A 16,170-nucleotide genomic window follows, 5' to 3' on the forward strand; every position below is an offset into this window, starting at 1 on the left:
ACCAAGACACAGCCACAGAAGCTTTTTCAACACAACTTCACCAGTAACCTTTTGTGAGTTCTCTTATACAATCAAACTTGCTTTCTCTACTTACTGGCAAACTTGCTTTCTCTGGCTAAGGGTATTTAAAAGTCATACAAGACTAAAAAATATTGGTTTTGTGCTAGCCTTTTGTACTGTGTGACCAGTGGCTCAATTTTTCACCATTCTGCTCAGCTGTGATCTGGAAAATGGACATAATTTCTGTCCTGCTCCTTTCATAGGGCTATTTCACAGTAGGGACAAGGGAATCAACTGAAAATGCTTGGAAAATTGCAGTGCCCTTTGATAGCTAGGTAATTGTTGTCACTTCCTCTGCACCTGCCTTCCCCACAGGACCAGCTGTACCTCTCATGATCACAGCAGGGTCTTCGACCTTCGACCTGATGAGATTCACACCAATCACCGTAGCCAGGTTATCCACACTCATCTTGTTAACACCACAGTTGAGCTGGATTTCATGTAGGAACCTGTGGGCAGCCAGGAAGTCCCATTGTAGGAAATAGGAAGCTGCCAGAAGGAAGCACTTCCAGATACCACAGAGATCTCAGAGGTGGATCCCATCTCCTTCCTTCTAGTCTCAGGAATGGGACTACGATTGTGCCAAGCACTTCAAATTCTCAGTGGGTGCTCAACAGCTAGCAAGAATTTTTACTATAATTCCACCCAATGAAGGCATGAAGTTCTCAGCTTCCTTATTTTAAAAAAAAACAACAACAACAACAACCAAAAAACCCCAACAATATTGGCAAAGGAATTTCTAAATACCTTCTCAAAAACTATTTTTAAATGGATAGGCTGAAACAACTTAAAATTCCAAATACATAGAAACTACCAAATAAATGGTGATGTTTTCAAATGAGGAAACATGATGGAATACCATAGTCATTTATAATCCTATTTTAGGACATAGGAAATGCTCACAATATAATATTAAGCCAAAACCAGTAGGATACAAATATATACAACAAATTGTTCCCCGATATTTATACTGATATATGTAGAGATCTTTCATAGAAAGAAAAATATCCAGAAGGAAATATGCCCAAGCAGTAATAGTGATTTTTGCTGAGTGAGGACACTGTGTATTATTTTTATTTCTTATTTATAGTATGTTGCATTTTTCTGGTTTCCAAATCAAGCATGTATCACTTTTATAACCTGGATACTACAACATATTATTTTTTAAAAAGAAGATAAATTTCAGCTCTGTCTGGCATGGAGATCTAGGCTTCCAGCTTAGACCGACCTGGGTCAATCTGCATGCTACGTGTTGCCATGAATGTCTCCAGGGTACTAAATTATGGTCCCAGAGTCGGGAAGATGGGAGATAGTGCTAGAAACATTATAAGGATTCTGGGTGCTCCTGCATGTCCCAGGACTCCAGGCAGCCCTGGGGCAGGCCTGAAGGAGGAAGCATGTTCACTTTGCTTGCCAATCAGACTTGGAGTGGATCCTTGAAATTATCTTGTGGATAAAGGGAACTACTTCAGTGCTGTGTGAATATGGCTGACCTTCCCAAGGTCTGGACCAGAAGCTGTGAGTTCAAAGAGACCCTCTTTCCTCCTCTCCCTGGGGCTTTTTTTCTGATACATCTAGAAAGTGATGTCAGGGGACTCTTACCTGCATATGTAGCTCAGGAGGCTATAGTTGTCTCGAGGAAGGATGGACAGCTGCTTCACCAACTCCTGCTGAGCCTGGGAAGAGATTTTACACTGTAAACCAGCCTGCTCCCTCTCCAGCAATGAGACTGTGGAAGATGGGGAACATAACTGATGTATCGGTACAGAAGCAGCATGGGCAGTCACTCTTGTTCCATAGTTTTTGTATTTTTTAAAGAAGCTTTCTACTTTGAAATAATTATAAATTCACAGGAAGCTGCCAAAAAATTAGTATGGGGAGGCTACTGATATTTTCACAGCCCATTTTTTTATTTGTCCTATCTGACAAATAGTCCTAGCTGACAAAATGTCCTATCTGAGTCCCCAACTCAGAGCTACTCTAAGGCAAGCATTATTTGACAACTCATACTCTAAATAATTGTTTGCTTAGTGAATGCTTGAGATGTAACACTCCAGTAAAGAACTGGATAATAACCAAATACCCCAAGCTATTTGGTATTTAAAACCAAATATCCCAAGAGAAGAAAAAAAAAATCAGTAGTGAGAGAATAAGGAAGTTTCTAAGAAGGGTTTTAAGCAATATGGCCTTGCTGAGACCTGCTGGGACACAGGATAGGCTGACTAATCTGGGGGGTGGGGGACAGGTAAAGGTCAGAATATTCTAGCCATGAGACAGTCATACAAGGAATGCATGTGCCAGGGAGGGGAAGGACAGAGAGCTTTTCTTAGTTCTTTTCACCCGCAGCTGCCTGTAGGGTCTGTAGTCATTGCCAATAACGTCGTGATTGTAAAAGCGCGTCAGTTAACATGAGACACACAGGCTCCCTCAACCCTGAGCAACTCCTCCTTTGCACCCTAAGCCCTGTCAGCCCGCACGCAGTGACTTGGTGCAGACCCTCTGTATCCAGCATGCCCGCGTCATACTGGGATTCCATCCTCTTCAGTTTAACGAGTGAATTATTCGCAAAGGTTTCTATAGACTCTCGGCTCCCAGCTACCACCCCTGCCACATTTTCACCAGCAAGGGAGGCTGATGTCCTCTGCCCTGCCCAGATGTACATTACCCCAGATTAGAAACTCAGAGATGTTGAGATGGAGGAAAGTTGGGAGAAGCAGGTCCAAAGTGGGGAAGTTCGGTGGGCGGGATGGTGCGGGGAGTGTCAGATCTGTATCTGTGGACCTCCTTCGCTTTCCTTGCAGTCAGGGGCTGAGAGGTTGCCTGGTCTTTCTAGCAAAATTTTAAACCTCATTCCATAAAGCATTGTTACTTCCACAAAGCGGAGCTAATATGCCTGTATTAATTAAGATTTGTCATGTCCTCATCTCACCCTCACAAAAAAATTTATAAATCCTGCTTCAAATCATGCACTCAGCTACTAAGTTTAAAGTGGCTTGGGGTATTTGATTATAGTCCCATTCTGCATTGGATTGTTACATCCCAGGAAGGTTGATGCCAAGATTGGCTTCATTTGTGTTTTGTTGCTGAGGAAGATCTATATGAGATCACGCAACCTAACTTTTGTGTCGGAAAATAGCTACACTAGCTCCAGCGTATTAGCTTCACCTGTATCATCCCTTTCATTTCCTGATGTTGAAATACAAAATCACCTTTTTTCTTGTACCAGGATCCACTTAAATGGTGAGGCTCTTTGCCCTGAGTCAGGAGAGAAGTTCTCAAAGCTATGCTTTCTACCAGGTCTAGGGTACTATTGTTCTGTTGTTTAAAAATGACAACCATGAGGGCGCCTGGGTGGCTCAGTGAATTAAGCCACTGCCTTTGGCTCGGGTCATGATCTCAGGGTCCTGGGATCGAGCCCCGCATCAGGCTCTCTGCTCTGCAGGGAGCCTGCTTCCTCCTCTCTCTCTGTCTGCCCCTCTGCCTACTTGTGATCTCTCTCTCTGTCAAATAAATAAATAAAATCTTTTAAAAAAATAAATAATTAAATAAAAATGACAACCGTGTGTGTGTGTATATGTGTGTATATATATATAATATACATCATGATATATATGATATAATATGATAATGATATAATCTCTTATTAATATATTACATATAATATAATGATATAATATATATAATGATACATATCATTATATATATATTGTTTTCTGGGGGTATACTATATAATAAATTCTAAAATAGAGAATAAACCTCTCCTTAAAATAATCATTTAAAAATATCACTCACCTACCTCATATCTCTTGTCCTCAAAACAATCCTAAGTATAGCAGATGTTATTATGAAACTTGTCTCAGTTTGTGCTGTCTAGTACAAGAGCTACTTGACATGTGTGACTATTTAAATAAGAAAACAAAATAAAATTAGGAATTTGGTTCTTTAGCTGAACTAGCCACATTTCACGTGCCCAATAACCATGTGTGGTTAGAGGTTATTATATTGATCAATGCAACTATATACCAGTTCTGCCATTACAGAATGTTTTGCTGTAAATAAACTCTAGTAGAAAATGCTTAATTTGACTAAAGACAAAAATCAAAGTTAAATCCAAGTCTTCACTTTTCTGTGCACCATTTTACCAAAGAGAGCTTTAATACAGTAGTGCTAAGAACTAACCCCCCAAAGTGGGGAGTTAGACCCTAATTATTAGTAGTATTAATAGAAGTATTTCTCAGGCATTTGGTTTTGCAAGTCCTGGTTAAAAACCATGAAGGTTTTTTTGTTGTTAGATGGGTTTTCCTGGTTTCTTTTGTTGGTTGCTGTGTTTAATTAACATGAGTCCAGGGTAGTGACTATTGACTATAAGACCTTTCTGGAAACAATTTACATAAGATCACTAATCCTGCAGGCAAATGCATACGTTCTAATAAGCAGTCGTTCGCAGACACTGACCACAGCCCTGTAAGCAGTTGCAATGGAAAAGAACAAAGAAAAGCTCCTTGTCCTTTCTTTCTCTGGCACATGCATTCCTTGTATGCCCATGCCTGACACTCATTCACCATGGAACTAGAACATTCTCACCTCTTCCCTGACTTCCAAGGTGTCAGCTCTGTCCCTGTGTCCCACGGGGTCTCAGCAAGGCCATATTGCTTGAAACCCTTCTCAGAAGCTTCCTTTGTCTCTTATTAATTTTAAAGTGACTTGGGTGTATTCAGTGATAGTCAGTTCTGCATTGGATTGTTACATCTCAGCAAGGCTGTCACAATGATTGGCTTCAATTGCTTTTTGTTGCTGACAAAGTTCCAGTTTGAAAAAGTATCTCACTCAAAGTTATGGGTTCCCTGACCCACCGTTGCTTGCCCACCAGAATAGTTCAGTAACCAACACCTTCTTCCAAAGCAGGACAACTCCAATGAGATACAGACCTTTGCCTCATCTGCATTCATGAGCTGCCCACAGAGCAGGAACCCCTCATACTGGTTCCAGGGAACCACGGGCTCCGGGAGGTCACGGAGATAGAGCTTTAACAGGGAGGCCACTGTGTGCACGTCTGTCTCTCTGCAAAAAAATAAGCAATTTTCTTTGAAAGTGAAACTCCAGAACATTCCTCACCTCCCCTTAGTGATCCACTGAATAGAACCTCAGGTTCCAAAAGGGAGTTTTGCCAAGGAGTAGAGTCTGATACAGATGTATCTGAACAAAACATCTTTATTAATCTTCTGGAATAATGACCCCCAATACTTCTTCCTTTATCTCTTCTACCCAACTACCTCAAAGGTAAGTTCAAGGTCTATCTTTTCATTGATCCTATTAAATTATCTTTGTCTTCATCTCTTTCTTTTTTCTCCAAGTCCCTTAGTGCCTCACAATTTTGCATTCTCTACTTAGCCTCTAATTTTTCATGCGATTACTCATTTATATCTGTGGTCCATGATCTCTTTAAACCCTCAGAGAGCTTAAAACATTTCTGGGATTCATTTACATATTTGCACAGTCATGCATTCTGTCAGTAAGCACTGACAGAACCTACTAGATGCAAGATACTATGTCAAACACTGCAATTTCGCGGGGACCCTGAGGGATACACAGGACACCCGGCTTCATTGAACCACAGAGCTGTGCAGAGTCACACATTACCAAGTCATTACAATATTGTGTGGTTAGTACCATGACCAGGAAGCCCAGGACCTGGGATTGTATGGAAATATGAAAAACAGGGACACCCAGTGCAGAGTTGGGGAGCCATGGGGAAAATCTGAAGAGTGACAAGGAGTTACAGCAGGGGGAAGGGAGAACATGGGGAAGGGAGGGTGGGGAGCAGAGGTTGTGCTGCAGACACACAGACAGTATTCAGATAACTGCCTGTTAACGAGGGAGGCTCGGGTTTTTCCAGTTCAGCTTCTCCAGCTTACAGCAGGAGTGGGTAACCCTTGGCCCAGGAGTCAAATCTAGCCCACTGCCTGTATTTGTACAGCCTTTGAGCTAAGAATGGATTTTATGTTTCTAAATGGTTGGGAACAAAACTCAAAGGAAGCTTATTTCATGGCCTGTGAGAATATGAACTTTGAATTTCAGCCTCCACACAGTGTTACAGGAATACAGTCATGTTCATTCATTTTTGCATCGTCTTTGGCTCATTTTGTGCAAAGACTCTGCTAAGAGCTGAGCTGAGAAGCTGTAGCAGAAACCATCTGCCCTACAAAGCCTCAATATTTCATATGGGGCCCTTCATCGAAGTTCACTGACCCGTGGCTATAGAGCGCCTGCATTTATTCTGCAGTTCCGTAAGAGAAAATAAGTCTGAGTCTACCATATGCTTGAAGTTCATTAGTGAAGAAATTATTTGCTTCATACCAAAAAAATTCAGTATACTTAATCAACTGTCCAGGTAGCATTTTGAAAAGCTATGATGTGGTAAGAGGTTCAGACCATGGTTTCAGGGATAGAGAATATAGAATTGGCTGGTAGAAGAGCTTCCTGGAGAAGGGGCAGGATGGGTCAGTTTGGGCAGAAGGAGGAGGAGGGAGGCATTGGAGGGGGCAGAAATGAGAATGTCAGTACTTGCCTGTAAAGCTCTGTCTTGACCTCCCGAGTAAGTTTTTTTAGTTTGTTTGTTTTAATAGCCAGTGTTCAGAGCTGTCTCCTGAAAAGGCCCCCCTTTTGCAGCTTCAAAATGAGAACGTGAACTGGCATAGAGCCCGGACTGTGGTCCACTGCTGCCTCAGGAAATTGAGGGTGGGAACCATTCACTTAAGGTGGGGATTCTGGAAAAGCCTTCCCTGCTGACTCACTGCCTAAAAATATTCCTGGGCAAAGTCCTCTTGTCAAAATACATGAGAAGTTCCCAAGAAAATAGCAGAAAGACAACCTGCTGACACACATTATCCTAAAGTCCCAGAGTGGGTCCTCCTCATGCCCCAGCATTGCAACCCTCTCTATGGTCTTAGTCAGAATCCAGGGCCTCCCTCATTCCACAGCCAGTTAGCTTCCCAAGTCCCTCAATCCTACCCAAATGTCATGTGAGTTGCTCTAAGTCCTGCCCCCCTACCCTTCACTGCTCTGTTTTGGAAGGTAATGGCCTCCTGCCAGGATCTTGCCCCAGCTTCCTCTCTGGCCTCCTGCTTCCATGGTTCCATTCTCTGACATTCTGTCCACTGCCTGGCACAGACCCCAACACACAAGATACACCCAAGCAAATGAATGTTGCCAACAACAATTTGAAATAAGACAGTATCAAAAAACAGAATCTTCTGAAGATAAATGACAACAACAAAAACCACAAACTACCAGATAGTTCAATCAGAAGAAACTATGACAGCAAAAATATCTAACATTAGAAAAAAGAAAGGGTTATAACCATTGATATAGTGTAGATGCTTCAAAGTTATAACCAAAGAGCATAATTATCTATGTAAATCATCTGGGAATATTTAAAACCAGAGGAAGCTTCCTGATTCAGTTTACTGGGGGAAGATAATTCTGTTTGTCCTGACTAACCCCTCATGCTTGCTTAATGTGTCTGAGTATAAATGTCATTTCTTTTTGGAGGGTCTCTGCAAATCCACCAGAATATGCCAAAAGGCTCCTGTTCTGGGGCACCTGGGTGATGCAATCCATTAAGCATCCCACTCTTGGTTTTGGCTCAGGTTGTGATCTCAGGGTTGTGAAAGTGAGTCCTGGGTTGGGCTTAACTACAAGTCCACTTAAGCTGAGATGCCCTTCAACAGACGAATCAATAAAGAAGATGTGGTCCATTTAGACAACGGAATATTTCTCAGCCATCAGAAAAAACGAATACCCAGCATTTGCATCAACATGTATAGAACTGGAGGGGATTATGCTGAGTGAAATAAGTCAAGCAGAGAAAGTCAATTATCATATGGTTTCACTCATATGTGGAACATAAGGAATAGTATGGAGGACATTAGGAGAAGGAAGGGAAAACTGAAGTGGGGGAAATCAGAGGGAGTGATGAACCATGAGAGACTGTGGACTCCGGAAAAAAACTGAGGGTTTCAGAGGGGAGGGGCAGGATGGGGGGGGAATGGGTTAGCCCAGTGATGAGTATTTAAGGAGGGCACGTATTGCATGGAGAACTGGGTGTCATATGCAAATAATGAATCATAGAACACTACATCAAAAACTAATGATGTACTTATGGTGACTAACATAATAAAAAATTTTTTTAAAAGACTCTCTCTTTCTGCCCCTCTCCCCCACTTTCTCTCTAATAAATAAATAAATCTTTAAAAAAAGGGGGGGCTCCTGCTCTATGTTCTCAGAGTACCATCCAGTTTTCAATTTTAGCACTTAACACAATGGAAATTATACAATTATTTCAGGAAATTTTGTGTTTAATATCTGTGCTCCCATTGTAACAGGGTCAAATCAGTTGTCACGGTTATAGTCTAAATTTCCAGCATGGTTTTTCCTGATTTTGTTCTTCCTTCGACCCAATGAAACATCTTTAAATTATTTTTTTTTTAAGTCAAGGACAAAGGCAAATCAGGAGCCAGGTGACTTCTGAGTTCAATCCCTGATCCACCGGAGATTAGCCCAGGCACCACGGCTGGCTCTGCCAGTCCTTCCGTGGTAGCACTGACCTTAAAATGTGGCACATCTGATAGTGTCTCAGAGAACGACAGCTATCAGAAGCCCATTACTTTGTGGATGGCAGAAGCTCAACAAAGAGATTTTAAAATGTACATGTACATGTTTAATGAGAATCAGATCTAGCTGCTCTAGAATCTACCAAATAAAAGCTCCTTTGTTTCTCTTCATTCCAGCGAGTCAATTTGGGGGATCTAGAACCACACATATGACCAATGTAGGTCTGGATAAGTACCTACAAGGTTACGCAGACCTAAGTCTCCGCCCTGGTAGGACTCTTAAGAGCCCCAGGTGACCCCTCCTATTTCTGGGTGTGTAAACTCTACTTCTTAGTTCTGGGGGTGTAAGGGTCATGACAATCTGTGTAACTTTCCTTCTTCCAGCCCCAAATATTTCCCAGGAATCAAAGACTATGACTCCACCACCCAGGCTGACTTTATAGGTCCATAAAATCAAGCCCAGGGCAGGTTATCTGACAAATCCCTACAATCACTCTATCTCTCCTGGCTGACTGTTCACATCCCTTTAGCAACGACTCACCTGTATCTTTTGATCAACTCAAAGCTAATTAAAAACATAAGAAGAAAATGGAATACAAAGTTGGTGAACTTAATTGAACAGGTGTCTGATAATGAAATGCAATTTATAGTGCTGCTGAGAGGTCCGTAAATTTGATGCCCATGACCTGCTACGGTTCCAGTAACAACTCCACCCATTGCTTTCCTGTAAAAATACAGCACCCTTGATAAGTTAACCTACTGCACGTCGAGGGCAGCAGAGACGGGCATGTGGTGGGCCAAACTCAGACAGTGGCCGTGAGACTGGAGAGAACATGTGGTATGAGAGATGCTTCAGGGGAGAATGGGCAGGATATCAGGGAGAGGGACCTAATGGCATGTAGCTGTTCACGATTCTCCCAGGATCAACCCTATTCCTAGGTCATAAATAACCTCTTGGGGAATATCAACCTTTGGAAACTGGATAGAGTTGAGGCCTGTCTCCCCAAATCTTGATTTATGGGCTGCTGATTTGGAAAAAACAATGGCTCTTTCTTGCCAACAGGACAAGAACACACAGGCAACGAGGCTGAATATTGCACAACAGGCGGAGAGTGTCCAATGTCGGGGTGGAGGGTGTTTCAGCTGGCTGCGGCAGAGCGGGAAACCTTGGCTAGGGAGCAGCAGGAAGTTGGGCGGGCAGGCGATGGCGAGAAGAAATGTCACTACTGCTGGTAGGCCCCAACCAAACCCGGGCAACCACCACAAGGGAGACATGGGGGGACACCAGTCTGCTAAGTCATCGGTATGTACTCTCTCCAAAAAGACTCAGAACTAAGTTCAGAGGTGGATGCTATTGCAGTCTCCCAAACTAACAAGAAGTCCTGGTTCTGGCCATTTCTGGAAAGCTGTGGAAGAACATCAGAGCCCTTGGTTAAAGAGATGGTACGTTCTCCACCACGCTGAGTCGGACCGTAAAGTCAGCTCAGCGCTTCCACAGTCCTCATCAGCCCGGCAGTGTGGGCCTCGAGCTGGGTCCCATCTTCCTCCCCTCCCACCATGGCACTCCCCCTCCTGCTACATCAGCAAGGCCCTAGTTCTAGTTCACGTCATTCCTCCTGTAAGCGATCAGCAAAACAGAAGGCTCTCTTTATCACCAGCCAGGGTTGTGGAAACAGCTGTGCAATTCCTATAGCTCAGCTGGTAGAGAGAGGTGTCCCTGCCCGAGTGAAGCAGGGGGAGGGTACGGTGAGGACAGGGTACCTGTCAAAGGAGGGCCGCTCCCCGGCATCAAAAGCATCTCTGAGCTGCTTCACCAGGTTGTCCTGCCCAGGCAGTCGGAAGATGCCCTCTTCATTCAGACCATGCTGGAGGATGAACTCTGCACACTTTTCCACCAGGATGGGCACCAGGTGGGGGCCGAATTTCTGTTCATAGGCTACGGTCTCATCCAAACGCTGGCCAAACACAGCTGGGAAGAGAAAGACAGGAACTGCCCATCACTCTGACTTCCATTGGATGAACTGGTAGGTCAAAGTGCTTTGCCCAGATCTGGATTTGTTTGTGTTGCCTGTAACCTCAAAAGCTGTAGTGCAATGATACTAGATGAAAGGCAGGAGACAAGTCACCCATAATATTTCCTGGGGCTATACATTTGGGGCAGTCTCTGTCAGTCTTTCTCTCTTGACTCACATTTTTACAAATTTAAAATAACAACTCTCTTTTACTGAGTACATGTTGTGGGCTAGAAATTGTGCTAAGCATTGTGCATACCTGTTCTTATTTAATCTCTACAGTAACCCCACGAGGTAGTAGAATCATTATACTCACCTTACTACGAAAGACACTGAGCCTCAGAGGCACTAGTGAACTTGCCAAGGTCAGGTGCCAAGGCATGGTAGTCAGAATTCAAGCCCAGGCAGTAAACTCAAGGAAATGTGCTCTTAACACAGAAGCAGAAAACAGGCCATTTTGAATTCTGCTTGTGTCATATAGTTTCAAAATATAACAGTCTATCCCATGGCTGTCTCATACTGTATGAAACCATTGCAGCATTTTTAATAATTTAGATTGTTTACTATGTTTTACTACTTTTATTTATTTATTTATTTATTTATTTATTTTAAGATTTGCAAAGAGGAGTAGCGGGAGAGGGAGAAGCCTCAAGCAGATTAGAAGCCTGACCCAGGGCTTAATCCCAGGACCCTAGATCGTGACCTGAGCCTAAATCCAAAGTAGGTTGCCCAACTGACCAAGCCACCCAGGCACCCCATATGTTTTACTATTTTTAAGAACCCCACAGTGAACATGCTTATCCACCAAGCAGAGTTCCTGGAATGTATTCAGTGCAACATATAATTTCTAATTAATTGCTTAATTGATTAATTAACATTTGGATGGGTGAACATAGGCTTTTTACTCTTTTGAACTATTTCCTTAGGGCAGATTCCCACACGTTGAATTACTAGGTCAAGTGGTTTGAACATTTTTATGACTCAATGGTATGCAAATTGTTGTCCAAAAATATTTTTCCAGATTACACCGCCTCCAGCAAAGCATGTGTGGACCAGCTCTAACCCAGCCTTGTCAGTACTTGGCTCTATAATTTCTCCATCCCAGTGGTATAACAAGGTTAGTTTTTTAAGTCAGGATAATCGTTGGCTACCCATTCTCCTACCAGGTACCCAGGCCCTTTGGTTCCTGGAAGCTCAGAAGACAGGTCATGGCTTCTTCACCTCTGCCTGATCTTCCCTCTGACATAATTAGGCCCCTGCTACAATGACCATTTCAACTACCAGGACGCTGCTTCCCAAAGTCCTTTCGTTTTCCCCATGGGTCTCTCTCTGGTGGGTCCCCTGTATCCAGTCTCTAACTAATGTGGATTCCACCTGGAAAAGCTGTCCTGAGCTCTTGAATCTGCGATGTCCTCTGCACTCCCAGCCACTGCCCTAAACCAGGCTAGACTACTCTCTCACCTATGACAGCTGTGGTCTCTTCCCTTCTGATGTCTTCAAATCTCTCTTGCTGCTTACCTTTCTAAACCACCTCCAATTTACCTAAGCACACTCCCTCGCCCCCCAGCCCTGTTCTTAATAGTCATCTACTTCTTCCCCAATTGTCATAGTGGCATTTTCCAAATTACCCCTCAAAGTCCTAGGGGCTTCCTCTGCAGCCCCTCCCTCATCACATCAGGGGCTGGGAAGTGAGGGAGGTGAATCTAGGAGGAGCTGAGCAAGGGGTTGTGTGTGGGGGGGTGGTCCTTGTACTCCCTACTCCCAACCAAATCCACGAGACTATTGTCTGTTTTACTTACTGCATTTCAGTGAGACTGTTTGATAAACTATTTTTGTAGCTAGAGTCTGAAAGTTGGGGCTGGCATTGCTTGGGTTGGCATTTGATCTGACCCCCCCATCTGACTTCAGATCAAGCACCCAAAGACGCCTCTCCCTGATGTTCCCCAAACCCACAGCACTCTCCAGTCATCATGCCCTTGGATGGTCTTCTCATTGCCCAGTCTGTTCATCTCTCCTTCCTTGTTTGCTGGAATTCTATTTGTCTTCCTTTGCCTGACTCAAATATCATCACATCTGCCAAATTTTCCTTGACCCCAGCCTGAGAGACTTTGTCGCTACTTTGTGTACCCGTATTCCTTCTCAAATGTCACAATCCCTTTTGACACCGTATGGTAATTATTTGTATGTGCCCGTACCCTCTGCATGACTAGGTTCCCTGATGCTGGAAATATGGAGATGCTCTCTTTTCATCCCCAGTGTTCAGTCAGGCACAAGGTAGATAGAGAGTATGTTTTGCTGAATTACTTAAAGAAATATTTCTTAAGCAAGTGCTTTCCATGATTAATCACAACTGTGGTGTTTCTTTAGTTTAGGCACTGGTAGAGATCTCCTTGGTGAAGAATTCAGCTTCACACTAACATTTATTGAGTGTCAGCAGCAGGCCATGTGGAATGAGTAATACAGACAAGAGAATGTAGGATATGGTTCTTGCTTTCAGTAAGATTGCACTTGAGTCATGGAAATGAAAGGACAACATGCAATATAATAAGAAACAATTAGAGAATATCAACAGCAGTATAGAATTTGGTTCCTATATGTCTGTGAATGATTGAAATAATCTGACTTAAAACATAGACCACATGGCATTTGTAAAAATCCCTTGAGGGGCACCTCAAAGAGGGAGGCAGATGGGTTTCAGAACAGCTGAAACTCAGGCTGAAGGGGCCCCCTTGACCTGACAAGGAACCATATCCCAAACACAATGTGGGGATGTACGTGGAGACGTCAGTGCTGTCAGATGGGAGCTCTATTCCCGAGGTCCAGAGGCAAGTGCTCTGTTCGCAGGTGACCTGGGATTCAGCTCCTTCTTACAAAACTCTGTGTAGCAAGTCCTGTAATTTTTCTCCCCAGGGGAGATATGCTCATCTTCTATCCCTTCCAGGCCCCACACTCAATCATTGTGAAGTCACTCTCACCAGCAAACCCACATCCCAACCCTCATCTCTCCTCCATCATCTCAGCTCTGCTGATTCCCAGTACCCTCTCCACGCCTCCATCTGGTCACCCAGAGTTCCCAGAGCTCCCAGGGCACACAGCATTCCATATCATGGTCATATTCCCAATCTCCGTAAAAACTTGGTTCCAAATCTTCCCCACTTGCCTTGCACTCACCACCCCTTCCTTCCATTCTCTGTCTCAGCAGATGACCTTGGCTCCTCTTTAACTTCTCTTCCTAAGTGAGGACATGATGATGACGTCCTCATCCCCAGGCCCTGACTTTCTGGTCCCTCCTCCTCTGCCTGTCTGTCTGTCTGCTCTCAGAGGAAGAAAACAACCCTGTGCTTTCCTCTAAAATGTTGCTTTCTCAGCCTGTGGGTTCCATCTTTTCTCGCCTCATCTAGGACTTCACTTCACTTCTTTTGTATTTTAAATTTTTCTTTTTTCAATTGAAAGAGCCCAAGTGTGTCCAAGTCTGCCAGTTTATTAAACAATTACTTCCTGTCCCAGCTCTCAAACAACCACTACTTGTCTTCCTGTCTTCATCAGTATACTCATAAGAGAACATGTCTACTTCCAGCCTCATGGGCTCTACTTCTTCACTTATCAACCTCTCAGCCTCTCAGCCCATCCCAGTCTGGTTCCATTAGCCTGAGTCTTTCCATCCAATCCATTCAACAAAATTTCCAGTGCCAGAAATGGCCAGGCATGGCCTATGTCCATTCCACACCCTGCTGGTCTTCCCTGAAGTCTCTTGATGCTGTTGATTCTCCTTCCTCATCAAGACTTTATCCCTACATGATGACAAAGCCATCCTTTCTCATTCTATTTCCATGTCCTTACCAGCTTCTCTGCAATCTCCTTTACTGCACTCCTTCCTCCACCTGCTCCTAGTGTGTCACTTCCTGGCATCCAACTTAGCCGTCTCCTCCCTCTAGATATTCTCTTTGGCAAGGTCCAATGATTCAGTACATTTGGATATCACCTATAGACTGATAACTTGTAAATCCACATGTCTGGTTCAGAGCTATGTGTCTATCCATCCATCCATCCTTTCCCATCAAAAGTCTAATGGCAGTTCCCCCAGTGTCTTCTCCAATCTCACTCTCGTCCCACCCCCAACATTCCCAAATCACTACTTATCCTGTAGCCTTCTTCCCAATAAACAGCATTCAGTCACTCAAGCAGTAAAGCATCAGGCACTTTCCTAGGCACAGAGAGTACAAAGCCATCAACACAAGGTACCTGCACTCAACAAACCTCATTAGCTGAAGTGTGAGTGTGAGGATTGTCTGCAACACCTTCTCTTTCCCTCCAAACTGATCAGCACTTTCTAAATTAAACCATCTCTCTTCTCTGTCCTCGCCTCTACTGTCAAAATTATTGTGATGGTTTCTTTTGCAGCCCTGTTTCTTGTAAACTCCTCCCACTGGAATTCATAAAATCATTCAACAAATACAAACTGAGCATCTGCTGTGGACCAGCCTCTTTGGTAGCTGGAGATTAGGATGAAAAGAAGGAAAAAAATGTCTTTGCCTTTGAAAACTCTGGAACTAACACCCTTCCTCCTTCTCCCCACCTGGGAGCCCGATTTTCCAGCAGCAGAAGTTCCAACTGTCTTCTCCTCAGAGGGAACTGGTCCCTCCCTCCTCTGTCCTCGCAGAGCTCCTATAGATAGCTCTATCTTACTGTTTCTCAGGTAGCTTAGTTTTAAACATGTCTCTCTTCTCCTGGACTGTGGGCTCCTCAAAGGCAGACAGCCTGTCTGGTTTACCCTCTATTTTTATTTCCTGGCACAAAGCCTGGCACATGATGGACTAGTCCTTGAAGAGCTTTCACCGGCGGTCTCCCATTGCTCTCATCCTCCACCCCTTCTCTTCTGAAAGTACTCTGATCAGCACTTCTCCAACCTTGCTCTTGTCAAAGAGATCAATGGCCTTTACATTTTTGAAACCAAGAAGTCAAATTCTCAGTCTTCCTCTTAACTGCTCTATCAGCACCATGTGACAGAACAAATCACTCCTTCTTGAGACACTTTTCACATGGTTTTTGGCACTCCCACTTGGTTCTCAATTTATCTCACAGGCCACACTTCCTCAGCCTTCTCAGATGATTCCTTCTATTCTCCCTGTCCTCTTAATGTTGGAGTGTCCTGGGCCTTCCTTCCCTCAACCTCATGTGCTTCCTAGCACTCCCACTGTTTTCATATTACCCATATGACAAAGACACTAAACTACACGCCTCCAGCCTAGAAATCAGTCAGAGCTCTTCCCTCCAACAAGAAATGGCCACAGCAGGATGTAGATACCACAGGACCAACAGAAAAGGAAGAGGATCCTGGTTTTCTTTAGTTTGTTTCAATCAAGCTTTGCCACTCTCCATCTCCAATCACATATGAGGAGTCTAGAATAGAAAACCTTCCTGGAACTCCAAAGACCCAAACCTGAGTCACATCTATCTCTGACTTCTCAGTCCTGATCACTACCCTT

The 16,170-nt window shown here is 43.8% G+C and overlaps 1 protein-coding gene across 2 annotated transcripts in view; it reads right to left on the bottom strand.

Moving 5' to 3' along the window:
* The window catches only part of ARHGAP25 (Rho GTPase activating protein 25), an 86,681-nt gene that overhangs the window by 10,133 nt on the left and 60,378 nt on the right, over positions 1–16,170 (bottom strand). For both annotated transcript variants that reach the window (XM_045979323.1, XM_045979322.1), the window contains exons 5-8: positions 10,434–10,641; positions 4,989–5,121; positions 1,663–1,736; positions 388–509 (exon numbers count right to left, since the gene is read on the bottom strand). In XM_045979323.1, coding sequence (XP_045835279.1) covers positions 388–509; positions 1,663–1,736; positions 4,989–5,121; positions 10,434–10,641 — 537 coding nt within the window. The remainder of the gene's footprint in view (positions 1–387; positions 510–1,662; positions 1,737–4,988; positions 5,122–10,433; positions 10,642–16,170) is intronic.

This window comes from Meles meles, chromosome 15, assembly GCF_922984935.1.
Source record: "Meles meles chromosome 15, mMelMel3.1 paternal haplotype, whole genome shotgun sequence".
In the NCBI taxonomy this organism is placed as follows: Eukaryota; Metazoa; Chordata; class Mammalia; order Carnivora; family Mustelidae; genus Meles; species Meles meles.